Below are 17,244 nucleotides of genomic sequence, written 5' to 3'. Positions count from 1 at the left end.
ATATCGGTATCACTAAGTCGGTGTCGGCTTTGTCAAAACAGATTATTTCTTGGTTTATACTCAATAACTTCAGTATTTATTATTTGATTTCAACCAAATTATGGATATTGCTTTATATCAATGAGATCTCAGATGGGTTTGAATACTGGTCAAAATCTCTCAATATTTGCAAGAGATCAAAAAAGATATTTTTATAAATTCACCTAATAATTAACAATATTTCAAACTGTAAACTTCACTTATGTGGAATTCTTGTTAAACAAATATTCGCAGGCGACACATTCACTTGTGTGGAATTCTTGTTAAACAAATATTTGCAAGGGAATTGAATTCGCCTTTGATTCCCCTCGCAAATTAACGCCAATTCAATAACATGCGAAATACAAGTGTTTTACAGAAATCAGTGAAGTCCACCAAGAAAATTTATCTTGACACAGGCTTTATGTATGTTGCATATATGTTTGTAATGATGAAGAAATAAATATAATATGTTCTGCAAAGTGTAAACAGTGTATAAATATAATTTTCCTATCCCACCCCATCTTGACAGTTCAGTAATTTTTGACTTTTTTAAACTAATTTTCATATTATTTTTTTTCTTAAAGTTCAAATCTGTAGTTGTACATATTTGTTTTTGAGCTATGAGCTAAATCCAAAAAACAAAATGGATGACAGACAGCCATTTTTAATGATGATTATTGAAGTTTGATTTCCAACTTTGTTAAAATAAAATTAGAAGTCACTTTTATCAAATGAAATAAAAACAGAAATATACAAAAAGTTTTGAGTTCATATTTGAGGTTATACAGAAGACTTTTTCCATCTCAAACTTGCAATACATGTATTATAAGACTCTTTCATATGTGGATATGAAGGATAGGGATATTCTATCCGAGGATCACAAAATGTAGTAAAACCTGAGGCTTGCCGAGTCTCTCCATAGAGGCTTTCTTTCATATCTCAACGTTTTATTGCTATTTTACAACTACAGTAAAACCCCTATAACTCAAACAGCAGGGGACCAGGTAAATAGTTCGAGGAATACGGGGTATTCGACTCATCGGAGGTTTGATTACGATCGACAGTCAAAATGTCTGGTTTCAAACTATGACAAACAATGCACGGCAATGACATTTTGATTACCCTATCTTTCAGCATTTTGGATTTCTTTATTTAAGTTTTTAGCTCACCTGGCCCGAAGGGCCGGTGAGCTTATGTCATGGCGCGGCGTCCGTCGTCCGTCGTCCGTCGTCCGTCGTCCGTCCGTCCGTCCGTCCGTCCGTCAACATTTCCTATAAATCGCTACTTGTCCTAGAGTTCTGCATGGATTGTAACCAAATTTGGCCACAAACATCCTTGGGGGAGGGGGAACAGAACTTGTATAAATTTTGGCTCTGACCCCCCAGGGGCAGGAGGGGCGGGGCCCAATAGGGGAAATAGAGGTAAATCCTTTAAATTGCTACTTGTCCTAGAGTTTGGCATGGATTGTAACCAAAATCAGCCACAAACATCCTTCGGGGAAGGGGAACAGAACTTGTATAAATTTTGGCTCTGATCCCCCAGGGGCAGGAGGGGCGGGGCCCAATAGGGGAAATAGAGGTAAATCCTTTAAATCGCTACTTGTCCTAGAGTTTGGCATGGAATGTAACCAAAATCAGCCACAAACATCCTTGGGGGAAGGGGAACAGTACTTGTATAAATTTTGGCTCTGATCACCCAGGGGCAGGAGGGGCGGGGCCCAATAGGGGAAATAGAGGTAAATCCTTTAAATCGCTACTAGTCATAGAGTTGTGAATGGAATGTACCCAAATTTGGCCACAAACATCCTTTGGGGAAGGGGAACAGAACTTGTATAAATTTTGGCTCTGGCCTCCCCGGGGGCAGGAGGGGCGGGGCCCAATAGGGGAAATAGAGGTAAATCCTTTAAATCGCTACTAGTCATAGAGTTCTGCATGGATTGGAACCAAATTTGGCCACAAACATCCTTGGGGGAAGGGGAACAGAACTGTTATAAATTTTGGCTCTGACCCCCCCGGGGGCAGGAGGGGCGGGGCCCAATAGGGGAAATAGAGGTAAATCCTTTAAATCGCTACTAGTCATAGAGTTCTGCAGGAATTGGAACCAAATTTGGCCACAAACATCCTTGGGGGAAGGGGAACAGAACTTGTTATAAATTTTGGCTCTGGCCCCCCGGGGGCTGGAGGGGCGGAGCCTAATAGGGGAAATAGAGGTAAATCCTTTAAATCGCTACTAGTCACAGAGTTCCGCATGGAATGTAACCAAATTTGGCCAGAAATATCCTTGGGAGAATAAGAACTGAGTTTGTATAAATTTTGGTTCTGGTCCCGGGGGGCAGGAGGGGCGGGGCCCAATAGGGGAAATAGAGGTAAATTCTTTAAATCGCTACTAGTCATAGAGTTCTGTATGGATTGTAACCAAATTTGGCCACAAACATCCTTGGGGGAAGGGGAACAGAACTTGTAAAAGTTTTGGCTCTGGCCCCCCAGGGGCAGGACGGGTGGGGCCCAATAGGGGAAATAGAGGTAAATCCTATAAATTGCTAAAATAAATTGTCCTAGAGTTTTGCTTGGATTATGACCAAATTTGGCCGCAAACATCCTTGGGGGAAGGGGAACAGAACTTGTATAAATTTTGGCTCTGACCCCCTGGGGGCAGGAGGGGTGGGGCCTAATAGGGGATTTAGAGGTTAATATCAAAATTCCTTCAGAAAAGAAACAATGAACCTGTATTCAGAACATTACTTGGCATTACAAACCAGGTGAGCGATACAGGCCCTCTGGGCCTCTTGTTTATTGATAGCAATATCAAGTTGAAAAAATAACATAAATTTAGGGTTTGAAAAAGCTTACGAGAAAGCCCGAAATCAAATGTCATTCACATCAGAGTAAGCGATCGTCATCTAGGTCAATGTACGGACATAAGAAATGATATTTATAGATGACTATTTAGTAAATTTACGAGTAAAGTTAGTTACAAAACACAATTTAAGGGAAAAGATACAGAACGCACTGATAAAATGTACTTTGCATATGTCGTTTGGCAAATAACATTGTGTTAGCTCGTCGAATGAAACTAACAAAGAAACTAAAAAAAAAAAACTTTTATAATTAGACGGACGTACGTCAGCAATATCTTCCGCCTCTCTTGTCATTTCCCAATGCGTATTTTCTATTAACATGGATCAACAACTTCCGTATTTTTGTATTTACAGCGAAGATTATTACGAGAGAAACGTCAATAACTTAATGCCTTTTCTGAAATATTTAGATAAAGTTAGCATCAAACAACGACTTGCGATCGTGTAGGTAGGTAATAATGGCACCGTTAATCCCTTAATTACCTAAAGGCTTGACACGCCAACTGTATAAACACAAGATCATGAGCAATTATCCATGTCGGTCGGTGCAGTCAGGTGTGACACAGGTAAAAAAATCTCAAGGGCCGAACACTTGTTCGACGAATACATGGGTAAATACTATGTATTTGATGAAACGGGGACATATTTTTGTTCGAGGAATAAGGGGTATTCGACGAATAGCTGTTCGAGTTATCCGGGGTTTTGTTACATAGATTATATAGAGAGACGGTCGGGACCGTAGGACTAATTTGACGAATAGGGGGTATTTGAGGAATCCGGGTTCGAGTTAGAGGGGTTTTACTGTATAATATCCCGCCATTTGGAAATAAATTTGAAAAAATTCACGGCTGAAAGTCAATTTTTCATACATGAAAAATCATGTGATATTTTCAACAAAAATTTAGTTGTTGCATCTTTTATAGTAAAACCAGTCAAGTTTGTGAGAAAAAAAAATGTTAAAATTTTACTGAGGAAATAGAAATTTTGTTGACGCCGTGACGTCACGAGGCTTTATTGCATGGGTAGCCATGCAATACAGCCTCAGGCAGTATGAGTGTATTGCCCTAGACCAGCAAGTATTACACCCGTAGGTATGAAAGAAAAAATTATATTTTAGGTCTTTTGCAAATGATTTAAAAAATTTGTTCATTTATATATAAACGGTTATACATATAAAACCATCTGTTTTTAGTATCTTATTATGGAACTACATACTAATGGTAAACCTTACTTTATCACTACAGGGAATGCACGAGTTGTTGGCTCCCCTGATATTTGTCCTCCATTGTGACCACCAAGCTTTTCTACATGCTAACGAGGTGGAATCATTGGGGTAAGTGTAAATGATAAGTCTCATATATTGATGGGGGTGGATGTACTTATTGTACATCATATATATCAAGGATCGCTAGTGAGCTTTTGTCTTATATCCTTTCGACGGCCGGCAGGATTCGAACTTGACTCAATTTTGATAGTAGGTTATTACAAATGCCATCTATGAAAGCAGTTTGCATCTAGATTACGGTTTGATGCCATTTTCACGATGATAACAAACAGCACACACTACAAACAAGTAAAAACAGTCACCGGAAGTCCCCTAAAGGTCACCACGCACGGGTCATGGAAGGCAGAAACCTGCGCGTGGGACTTGTTTTTTTTTTTTTTTTGAAATCGGTGCTATTTTCCCCTTCCTTTCCCCTTTCTCTCTATTTTCTCTTACTTTGATATCTCTTCTATCGTTTAAGACCATCTGCATGTCTGTATCTTGATAATTAAGCTCACAACGACAGGTTTCCGGGCACACACTAAAATCCGGGTTTCAGACCTCAATTTTTGACTTATTTGGGCATGTTCAAAGGTGATTTGTGACGTCACTAATGCAATGACCGAATCGATATTGACATGCTATATAGGGATGAACATCTTCTTTTCAAAAAACTAGTATTTAGTTTTCAACGGTCTCAGTGGGGCTCCAGAAGGGTGCATGAAATGGGGCAAATGCATAATTACGCATAAATACGTTACGGCCGTCCAAAGGATATACATGTAGTGATGTCCGGATAATGGAAAATCTCCCGGTTTTCGAGTCGAAATCATAATAAACCATTGTGTAGACACATTTTATGAAATAAAAATAAGTTTCTAGCCGATTTTGAGTTTTTCTGTATATCCTTTCGACGGCCGGCAGGATTCGAACTTGACTCAATTTTGATAGTAGGTTAATACAAATGCCATCTATGAAAGCAGTTTGCATCTAGATTATGGTTTGATGCCATTTTCACGATGATAACAAACAGCACACACTACAAACAAGTAAAAACAGTCACCGGAAGTCCCCTAAAGGTCACCACGCACGGGTCATGGAAGGCAGAAACCTGCGCGTGGGAATTGTTTTTTTTTTTTTTTTTTTTTTTTTTGAAATCGGTGCTATTTTCCCCTTCCTTTCCCCTTTCTCTCTATTTTCTCTTACTTTGATATCTCTTCTATCATTTAAGACCATCTGCATGTCTGTATCTTGATAATTAAGCTCACAATGACAGGTTTCCGGGCACACACTAAAATCCGGGTTTCAGACCTCAATTTTTGACTTATTTGGGCATGTTCAAAGGTGATTTGTGACGTCACTAATGCAATGACCGAATCGATATTGACATGCTATATAGGGATGAACATCTTCTTTTCAAAAAACTAGTATTTAGTTTTCAACGGTCTCAGTGGGGCTCCAGAAGGGTGCATGAAATGGGGCAAATGCATAATTACGCATAAATACGTTACGGCCGTCCAAAGGATATAGGTATTCATATTGTGTTAGTCAATACATCGTATACAGTCCAGTAAACTAATCTCCATATCTACCACGTCTTATATAGGTATTCATATTATGTTACTCTTGTCTTTTATAGGTATCCATATTATGTTACTCTTGTCTTATATAGGTATTCATATTGTGTTAGTCAATACATCGTATACAGTCCAGTAAACTAATCTCCATATCTACCACGTCTTATATAGGTATTCATATTATGTTACTCTTGTCTTTTATAGGTATCCATATTATGTTACTCTTGTCTTATATAGGTATTCATATTGTGTTAGTCAATACATCGTATACAGTCCAGTAAACTAATCTCCATATCTACCGCGTCTCATATTATGTTACTCTTGTCTTATATAGGTATCCATATTATGTTACTCTTGTCTTATATAGGTATTCATATTATGTTACTCTTGTCTTATATAGGTATCCATATTATGTTACTCTTGTCTTATATACGTATTCATATTATGTTAATCTTATATAGGTATCCATATTATGTTACTCTTGTCTTATATAGGTATTCATATTATGTTACTCTTGTCTTATATAGGTATCCATATTATGTTACTCTTGTCTTATATACGTATTCATATTATGTTAATCAATACATCATCATAATTTGTATACAGTCCAGTAAACTAATCTCCATATCTACAACCGACAAAGATTATCTAAAAGGATCGTCTGGAAAAATAACTCAGTATTAAACAAATATGATACACAGCTTCAGTATTCTTATTCATACCATTTCCTCAAATATTATTAATATATGGCACACTTCCTTTTGAGGCTACAAGTGATTGATGAGGTAGATAGGTTCCACACAAAATGGAATTAGTTTAAACGAAATATACATGTGTTACTTTTTAACAATTAGCATTAGTATTCTGATAGATGGAATTTTAAACAATTCATGATTTATTATTCAGGTTTGAAAATTCGGACTTCACATACAGAATTTATATTGAGGTCTTTTGGATATTTCCATATACCTATCATTTTTTTCGTATACACAAACAATAGAGATGACTTATCACTTGTTCTGAAGCATTACACTGTGCTTCCTTCAAAGGCCAGTCAATATTGTGTCAGTTTTGTTTGGTTTCATTAGTTTAACATTAGTATAAAGAATTAGGCACATTTACGGACATGCCAGATTAAGATAGTAAAGGAAAGCCAGAATACCCTGAGAAAAACCACTGACCAGCAGTCAGTACCTAGCAACTGCTCCACATATAGGATTCAAACTTGCAACCCAGAGGTGAAGTGCTTATGGCTATATTTTGGAACATCTTAACCGCACTGCCATGCACCATGTCAAAATTAATGACATGTCATGTGTGCTGGTTACATCAGTTGATGGTGTCACTTCATTTTTACACATGTGAACTTCTAATCCCCTCCTCTGTTACACATGTGAACTTCTTATCCCCACCTCTGTTACACATGTGTACTTCTAATCTCAGCCTCTGTTACACATGTGAACTTCTAATCCCCGCCTCTGTTACACATGTGAACCATTCCTGCCTCTGTCAAACATGTGAAATCTTATCCCCGCCCCTGTTACACATGTGAACTTCTAATCGCTCCTCTGTTTCACATGTGAACTTCTAATTCCTGCCTCTGTTACACATGTAAACTTCTTATCCCGCCTCTGTTACACATGTGAACTTCTAATACCCTCCTCTGTTACACATGTGAACCATCCCCACCTCTGTTACACATGTGAACTGCTAATCCCCGACTCTGTTACACATATGTACTTCTAATCTCTGCCTCTGTTACACATGTGAACTTCTAATCCCCGCCTCTGTTACACTTATGAACTTCTAATCCCCGCCTCTGTAACACTTGTGAACTTCTAATCCCCGCCTCTGTTACACATGTGAACTTCTAATCCCAGCCTCTGTTACTCATGTGAACTTCTAATCCCCACCTCTGTTACACATGTGAACTTCTAATCCCAACCTCTGTTACATATGTAAACTTCTAATCTCTGCCTCTAAACTCATATGAACTTCTAATCCCCACCTCTGTTACACATATTAACTTCTAATCCCAACCTCTGTTACATATGTAAACTTCTAATCCCGCCTCTATTACACATGTGAACCATCCCTGCCTCTGTTACACATGTGAAATCTAATCCTTGCCTCTGTTACATATATAAACTTCTAATCCCCACCTTTGTTACATATGTGAATTTCTAATCCCCACCTCTGTTACAAATGTGAACTTCTAATCCCCGCCTCTGTTACTCATGTGAACTTCTAATCCCTGCCTCTGTTACATATGTGAAGTTCTAATCCCTGCCTCTGTTACTCATGTGAACTTCTAATCCCCGCCTCTGTTACATATGTGAACTTCTAATCCCCGCCTCTGTTACTCATGTGAACTTCTAATCCCAACCTCTGTTACTCATGTGAACTTCTAATCCCTGCCTCTGTTACTCATGTGAACTTCTAATCCCCACCTCTGTTACACATGTGAACTTCTAATCCCGGCCTCTGTTACATATGTGAATTTCAAATCCCCGCCTCTTTTACATATGTGAACTTCTAATCCCCACCTTTGTTACTCATGTGAACTTCTAATCCCCGCCTCTGTTACATATGTGAACTTCTAATCCCCAACTGTTACTCATGTGAACTTCTAATCCCCGCCTCTGTTACTCATGTGAACTTCCAATCCCTGCCTCTGTTACATATGTGAACTTCTAATCCCCGCCTCTGTTACTCATGTGAACTTCTAATCCCAACCTCTGTTACTCATGTGAACTTCTAATCCCCACCTCTGTTACATATGTGAACTTCTAATCCCCACCTCTGTTACACATGTGAACATCTAATCCCAACCTCTGTTACTCATGTGAACTTCTAATCCCCACCTCTGTTACACATGTGAACTTCTAATCCCCACCTCTGTTACACATGTGAACTTCTAATCCCCAACTGTTACTCATGTGAACTTCTAATCCCTGCCTCTGTTACTCATGTGAACTTCAAATCCCTGCCTCTGTTACATATGTGAACTTCTAATCCCCGCCTCTGTTACTCATGTGAACTTCTAATCCCCAACTGTTACTCATGTGAACTTCTAATCCCCAACTGTTACTCATGTGAACTTCTAATCCCCAACTGTTACTCATGTGAACTTCTAATCCCCAACTGTTACTCATGTGAACTTCTAATCCCCAACTGTTACTCATGTGAACTTCTAATCCCTGCCTCTGTTACTCATGTGAACTTCCAATCCCTGCCTCTGTTACATATGTGAACTTCTAATCCCCGCCTCTGTTACTCATGTGAACTTCTAATCCCCAACTGTTACTCATGTGAACTTCTAATCCCCGCCTCTGTTACTCATGTGAACTTCCAATCCCTGCCTCTGTTACATATGTGAACTTCTAATCCCCGCCTCTGTTACTCATGTGAACTTCCAATCCCTGCCTCTGTTACATATGTGAACTTCTAATCCCCGCCTCTGTTACTCATGTGAACTTCCAATCCCTGCCTCTGTTACATATTTGAACTTCTAATCCCCGCCTCTGTTACATATGTGAACCTCTAATCCCGCCTCTGTTACATATGTGAACTTCTAATCCCCACCTTTGTTATATATGTGAACTTCTAATCCCCACCTGTGTTACTCATGTGAACTTCTAATCCCTGCCTCTGTTACATATTTGAACTTCTAATCCCTGCCTCTGTTACATATGTGAACTTATAATCCCTGCCTCTGTTAAAAGTAGTGCTGCCTTTCCTCGACCAAAAATGATTAACTTGTGATATATGGGAGAAAGATTTGGTGAATATCATCGTGAGAAAGGTACCTGACAATAGTGTATTATTTCTGAAATCAAGTCTATTGTCATAACCCCTCCATTATACAAACCATAGACATTCATGTAACTGGGCATATTTGAATAAAAGTATCACTATTCAGACTAATTACTTTGTATCATTGTCATTAATAAATAAACAATTTCATTATGCCTGTTTGAAGATAATTATTCAGACTAAACATTCCTTATTCCATTAATCAGACAGATTTGAAAAACAAGGTGTATTATGGTGGGTTTTCTCTGCTGGTCAAATTGTTTTCTGTCACTTTATATTGAATTTATTTGTACAAATTGGTATTTACATGAACTGTATATCAGTTAATACATTATATTTAAATAATTTTGGGGGACACAATGTCAGAGTTTACATATAGCTGCATGCCTGTATATTCCTTCATATCTAGTACAGAGAAGTTCTGATTTTCAGATGGATTCCAACTTCTAACAGGTTTGGTTCTCCATGAAGACACATACTCTATTGTTATATCATGCTTTGTACACTGTGTCTAATGTGACATAACCCTCTATGGGAATGGGTCCTACTTTCACTTTGTACGTACAATGCATTGCTGATTAGCATATAACACATTCTACTTTCTTTTTACCTTTATATTTTATACAGAGCTAAGTTAACCACACCAATTGCTTAATAATATATGATAAGGATTACTTAATGTCATAAGAACCTTCTGTTTGAAGGATTTATGTCGACCATAACAGGAGGGTGAGTAAGGATAGATTATGTTTGTGACATTCAAGAAAAAAATAGATGTTCATTTGATGTTCTGATACCTTATCTTTGGTACAGTGTGCTTTCTTAATAGAGTTTTATAAGTCTGGTTAACTAGACATTTAGCTTCAGCTAAAATAGATAAATGGCTTGTGCAGTTTTTTAATGATTATATGACATTATCTGACATTGTGTATTTTCAGGATTTGATAAAAATGTACCCTAAATATAGTGTTAACAATTTAAATATAAGACGTTATTTAAACAATTTAGGTAGTTTGATATGAAAAACAAATGTTTGGTGAGATTTTGTATTTTTTAGGAACATGTTTGATATTCTATGTTTGTGTATGATCCAGTCAATATAAGTACACTTCATGATCAAATGATTCGACTACCAGTGCTGTCATTAGCAAATAGAATATTTGACAGTGTGTTGTGTATGTTAAAAGTGGAATGACACACTAGATTTGCCATTATAGTACTGTATGAGTCATATTTGAAGGTAATCTATTCTAATTTGTGATTTTTCTGCTCTTTTTTTATGAAATAGTTAAAATTTACAAATAACATCTTACTAGAAATTAAGGTAAATCTTGTTCATTAGGAGATTAGTTGTAAAGCAAAAAGACTTCAAATTCTTCAAGTTTTTGTGAAAGCATATTATTTCCAGTGGTCACTTTTTTGTGTTGTATCAAATTTAGCTAAGACCACATAATGATAATTAAAAAAAACCAATATGGCACATTGTGGACCATCTTGAATCAAGAGGAATAAAGTTTCTGATAGTCACTCCATACCTGATAGGTATCGTTTCCCTGGTTAAAGTGACACCTGTGTGAAAGTTGATGTTAGTCACTGATCAAAACAACAATATAAAGAATCAAGTTTTACTGTCATTTTTCTTTGCTATAAGTCTTCTGTTAATTATAAATAAATTTCAATTTTCTTTGTTTTTTTAAGAGCACATGAAGGTTTTATGACTGACTATAGATTTTTTTTAGTGAACATATATCTATGCTGTACTATTAGTTTCTGTGGAACTGACACTGAATTATAAGTTTTTTGCCTGACGCATGGTGCGGTGGAGGGCTTTATAATAAAACTCTCCTAATGATAAAAGTGAAAAAAAACTTCTTTTTCGAATTGTGGCACCAAATGTTTTATCTTGTTGTGAGGTGTTTTTTTCTTAAAGCTTAATAATGTAAACTACCATGATGCTAGATAAAATTTAGATATAAAAGTATTTCTTTACTAATTTTTAAGTTGCTGTTTAAACTATTACCATGAAATCATATCAATGTAGCTTGATAGAATTTTAGGGAACTTCTAGAGAAGATTTTGATAAGCTATCTTGGCCAGGTTTCAAGGTCATGGCCAAGTTTCAAGGTCATTTGGGAATAAACTTTCATAATAGATAAAACAACACTTAAAATGACGTTTTATTTAAATCCATCAAATCATAAGTTACTGTTTTTTTATCAAAACTGTAAGTGTGTTCCATCCCCCATAGAGAAGAGTACCAGTAGATGCTGGAAAGCAACAAAATTAATAAAAGAACTTTCTGCTTAGCTTTTACCACAGTCCAGAACTCATGTTACAGTTAACTTTGACCACTGTCCAGAACTTGTGTTACAGTTAGCTTTGACCACTGTCCAGAACTCGTGTTACAGTCAACTTTGACCACCGTCCAGAACTTGTGTTACAGTTAGCTTTGACCACCGTCCAGAACTCTTGTTACATTTAACTTTGACCACTGTCCAGAACTCTGTCCACATGCTACACTTCTGTCTCTTCCCACTGTCCTTCACTTTGAGCTATCAGGGATGATAGATCAGAATGATTTTCCTTGTGTATATGTGTTTGTCCATGGGAGTGGTCTGAGGTGTCCTTGAAACTTCTCTAATAAAACATGATGAAGTCTGTACTTTATACAGAAGCTTTAGTTGTCTGCATGTTGGCTGCATTAAGGTAAACAGATTGGTCTACATAGCTGATCTTCAAAACCACAGAACCAATCCTATTTCTAACTGTTCTGCTATATTGGATGCAGAAAAAGTAAAATAAACCTGTATTTAAACATGCTGTGTGAGTACAGTATACTGTTGTATTATTAAAATGTTACAAATAAAAGGGAAACACTTAATATAATAGACAATGTGTTGGTATTCACCTTGTTACTTATTTATATTTCAGGGAGATTGTTAAGGAAATGATGGACCCCACATACCTGGAGCATGATGCTTAGTATGTATTTATACTTACCAAATCTGGATTTAATTTAGATGAGCCTAACTTTTAAATACTGGTAGTTCAATTCAGATAAGTAAGGACCAAGATGTGAGTCAGCTTTCATTGGTTTATGAAAACAAATATGAAGTACTGTTATATAATGACATAATATATTTGAATACTTGTTTGTAACTTTGTTACGTTGCAAAAGATTTTGTAAGTATATACCATTTGAAAATGTTGGTAATAGATATTTAACATGGTAGAGACAAATGTACATACAATTACGACATTTTTGTTGTCTGTTGTTTATTCATATTTTCGTACTTGACAGTGCCATGCTGTGCCAGATCATGGAGACTGTGGAACCCTGGTATAACTCCAAGGACATCATGACCCCTAAGGTAACCATGGAAACATACAGCTCAATAAGACAACTATGGTTAACTAACAAGCCAATTCAAACGATTGCTTCCTATCCTATCCTGCCCAGTCTTGTCTGGTTAACATTATGTTCAATAATTTCATGTTTTTATATGACCTGCTTCATTTATGTTCTAACTATAGTATGATATCTTTGCTACATAAGCATCATTTTGTGGTATATCTCTCTCTGTTTATATTCCCTTCATCTTGTGCTATTCAGTAGCATCTTACTAATGATAATCATAATAATAAAACATCTTAAAGCACCATCTTGATGGGAGAGCTTGTTATAAGATGTACTCCAAATTAAAATCAATCTGTTACCCATTATGTAGTTCCTGGTTCCCTGTATAATTCCTAATTCTTGATTCTTGCAGACTACAAAGGACAAGGTCACTGTGACCTTGTTTTCACGTCCCCAGGATACAAACTCCTCCATTGCCATTGTGTCAAAGTTGACCCGTGTCCATGACTACATCTTAAAGAAGTTTGACCCTGAGCTTCATCTCCATCTAGAGAGGCTTGATATTGCGCCACAAATTTATGGGATGTAGGTCAAAATTTGCATGTTATCAAGCCATATATTTTTTGAGGTCTGCTACGCTGGTACTTTTAAAGCTGGTCAAAGAATTTTTTATGCTTATGATTTTTACTCTTCATAAAAATGGCAAAGCAAAAGAAGAAAGATATAATTTCATACGTTATGACATGTGACATGTATCTAATATTTAGACCCATATTTGTTGCTGTCTTTGTCTGCAGTGGCCATAACGTCAATAATTTATACTGATGACTTCTCAATATTAGGCCAAGGATTATCATTTTGATCCCATGAAATACTGAAATAAAAGGCTTGTACCTGATATCTTTTCAAAATGAACATTGATATGATTTCAACTTGGATGATCAATATGTATTTTACAGACGCTGGGTTCGTCTCTTGTTCGGACGAGAATTCCCAATGCAGGACCTTCTAGTGCTATGGGATGCCCTGTTTGCAGATGGGATTGGTTTTGACCTGGTCGACTATGTCTTTGCTTCAATGTTGTTATATATTAGAGATTTATGTAAGTATAAATACTGAGTCATATCAAACAGTAGAAATAGTAGTCTAAGATGATCATTATGACTTTAATACTGTCTAACAGATTATTTTCGCTGGTCAAAAATTCACAATTTATTGTTCTTAAAATGAGAAAATTGGAGATGGCCTTTGGGGGTTGTAAGTGATTTTGTGGACTGGACTTAATTGATAGATATATAGCCAAATAGAAGTGATTTAATAAGATAAATCTGTTTTTAGTGTTGGCAAGCGATTACCCACAATGCCTCAATTGCCTGATGCGTTACCCTCCAGTCGCTGACATCCATTACCTTATAGAGAAAGCAAGATACCTACGGGAGCCAAATGTATGTGGTATTGATGTTCAATATTGGTATTGTATTTTCAGTGGAGTCACTGTATAGAGCACGTAATAGTCCCATAGTTTGAAGATAGTCAGAGAATTGTTTTGATAATAATAAAAATCAGTGGAAATACACTAAATATAAAATTCAATACATATGTTGTATAGATTGAGCATTGCATAAATGCTATTTGAAAATCATTAAATCAGTTTATCACATAACCCGCCTGATATCCAGTGACTTTGCCAGTGTAATCATTGGCTGAAAATTTATTGTGACGTAGACAGAAACAATAAAATGACATAAGGAAAAATGACATGACATCAGGATTACGTGGATGGCAGGGCATAATGGCGGCCTCTGCTGGATTTTCAGAATATATTTTGACATGAAATTCTTTTTTATGTAGATATTTGTAGATATGTGATAAAAAGTATCTTAAATTTGTGTTCATTTCATATGAGATTGTATGCAACTCATCTCAAAGTTTTAATTTTTGCTTGCCAAGGTTCGCAAAAATAAAAAAAAAAACATCTAGAACTCGATCGTTTCATAAATTCTCATTTGCTGAACTTGTTAAATAAAATTGTATGACTGTCAAAGTCCGTGACTTGTGGTGGCTGAGTGATTAAGATGTCCCAACATATTGCTGTAAGTCCTCCATCTTGCTGGGTCATGATTTTGAATCACATGGTGCAGTTGCCAGGTGCTGACTGGTGGTCGGTGCTTTTCTCTAGGTACTTCTCCACCACATAAACCTAGCACATCCTTAAAAGACCCTTGCCATTAAGAGGACATTAAAATAATTAAACCTAAGTGATGTTTATTTGTTATAGAACTATCCACGTCCACCAAACTATACTGTCCAGACCGTAAACCAACTAGTCACCAATAAACCTCAGAAGTCCATGTCTCGCAGTGGTTAGTAAACATGTACACATACACATAATCATACTTCTATCTGCACTTTAAATCATGATGTGAGAGAGTTGTGTTGGTCAAGTATCGGTATAATGAACTGAAATTTAAGTGATTTATTGTGTATAACATATTCAGTTGCCAATGGATAAAAAAACAACCATGCTCATTCACAAATATGCTTAATCATATTAATGGCCTTCTTTCAAGGTCACACGACCAAACCTTATAAATTTCTTAGTTCTGATATTTGTTTGTACTTCATCCTTAAGTTGAAATATTACCGCTGGAGAGCATTAAGCGATATGGTCTGTGAATTCGGCCCTTGGTTAGTTTAGTAGGTACTTTATCAAGGAGACAGTCCAAAATCAGAGATTTAGTCTATGTGTGACTCCACAGGCCTATTTTAAATATTTTCTCACACTTTTGCTTTTAAATTATATTTTTCTAACCACAATACTGCCTTTCATGTCTACTTGGCTCTTACTATTGCAGGGTTTTATATTCAATGCTGCCAGCTAAATGATGTTATCTGCTTTATGATATAATCTCTAATTATAATCAGACCAGTTTGATACAAACTGCTATACAATGTACTCGATTTGTCCAGTGCTGATCACTATATCCTGAAAGCGACATGTACAGTTGTTCATCTAGGAAAAACTTAATATAATTATATAGTTATTTGAATGGGGAAAATGATATTTTCTCATTTACAGCAAACCAGTTTTGGAAACAAAATTGTAAAATTCCATTATTTTGATCACTGGTATTACAACTGGGCCCTATTTGCTATAGATCTGTGAATGGGTAACATAAAACTGAGAAAATTGTAAAATGTCTTACTGTATTTGCATATTATCACAACATCTACATACAGAAATAGGTAACATAGATAGCACACCAGATATCTCTTCTGGGACATATTGTTTTAGTGTTTTAAAATTTACTTTGTCTGTTTCATTTATCACATTAAACATTTTAGAAACTCAATGTATTGTTGGTGGAGAACATTTGATGTTGTATTGGTTTGAAAAGTTTAAAATAAAGATATATTGTTGTCTGAAAAAGAACTTATTTGTGAACTCTAGGCTACTCTGTTTTAAAAAAGTACATGACTGTAAATAGAGTATGGATGTTTGGTAAGTTAAATGTTAAAGTGAGTTGAAAGGTGAAAAGTTGGTTTTACCAAATATCATATAGGAAGTTTGGGGATGTTTTTGTTTGGAATGCACTACACCCAAGGAATCATGAACTTGAACAATATGCCTACTAAACTAAGCTTGTTCTTACCGAGTGTTGACCAAACCTGTACTAGCTGACCTTTTACTGACCTCTACCAACCTTACCCGTGTGATTATTTCAGCCAATGAACAACCTGCTACTAACAAAGGCCGAACAACAGGAGCTTTGAGTACAAGTTTTTCATCATTTACGCGTAAAATGGGTTCAAGGCCAAAGACCTTGAGCATGGGTCAGAGCCAGAAAATTTACAAGTCGTCCAGTGTTCCCATGAACCTTGAAACAGACATCTCTCCAGGTGAATTATGGGAACAGTCACATGACTGGACATGGGCTTTGTTTTCAGATCTTCAGTTTTATTGGTTTAATTTAAATTATTTTGTTTAGTCAAGGTGAAGATTTTTTTTTTATTTTTAGATTTGAATTTATAAATCAAACCTCTTTTTTTGTTCTGCATGTCTTCAGAGTAAATGTCTTTGATTTGGTGATTTTGCTTTCTTGCATGTCTACATGTCTGTGTATAGGTATGCCTGAAACACATACCAGTTTTGTATTATTTTACACAGATTAAATCACAAAAAGTTTTCTTTTCACATTGTATCACATTAGAAACAACTGTAACATTTAAATTTGATTTTGCACCTGATTTTGTTCTTGTGATTGACAGTCAAACTACGAAGACTTTCAGGTGTGCCCGTATTGTGTTTTCTTTAATTTCCTCCTACTGCATAGCCGGTTATTTTTCTGGA

The 17,244-nt window shown here is 36.3% G+C and overlaps 1 protein-coding gene across 9 annotated transcripts in view; it reads left to right on the top strand.

The window, feature by feature from the left end:
• LOC138320601 (TBC1 domain family member 5-like) overlaps window positions 1–17,244 on the top strand; it is a 51,605-nt gene that overhangs the window by 27,362 nt on the left and 6,999 nt on the right. For 5 of the 9 annotated variants that reach the window (XM_069263685.1, XM_069263689.1, XM_069263688.1 and 2 more), the window contains 9 exons: window positions 4,123–4,211; window positions 9,968–9,988; window positions 12,467–12,517; window positions 12,837–12,906; window positions 13,306–13,478; window positions 13,853–13,995; window positions 14,232–14,338; window positions 15,172–15,256; window positions 16,620–16,793. In XM_069263685.1, coding sequence (XP_069119786.1) covers window positions 4,123–4,211; window positions 9,968–9,988; window positions 12,467–12,517; window positions 12,837–12,906; window positions 13,306–13,478; window positions 13,853–13,995; window positions 14,232–14,338; window positions 15,172–15,256; window positions 16,620–16,793 — 913 coding nt within the window. The remainder of the gene's footprint in view (window positions 1–4,122; window positions 4,212–9,967; window positions 9,989–12,466; window positions 12,518–12,836; window positions 12,907–13,305; window positions 13,479–13,852; window positions 13,996–14,231; window positions 14,339–15,171; window positions 15,257–16,619; window positions 16,794–17,244) is intronic. The other 4 variants (XM_069263690.1, XM_069263691.1, XM_069263693.1 and 1 more) reach the window with 2 other exon arrangements.

This window comes from Argopecten irradians, chromosome 4 (assembly GCF_041381155.1).
Source record: "Argopecten irradians isolate NY chromosome 4, Ai_NY, whole genome shotgun sequence".
NCBI classification, from domain to species: domain Eukaryota; kingdom Metazoa; phylum Mollusca; class Bivalvia; order Pectinida; family Pectinidae; genus Argopecten; species Argopecten irradians.
Note: the sequence above shows the minus strand (reverse complement) of the source record. Positions and strands in the feature narration are given on the sequence as shown.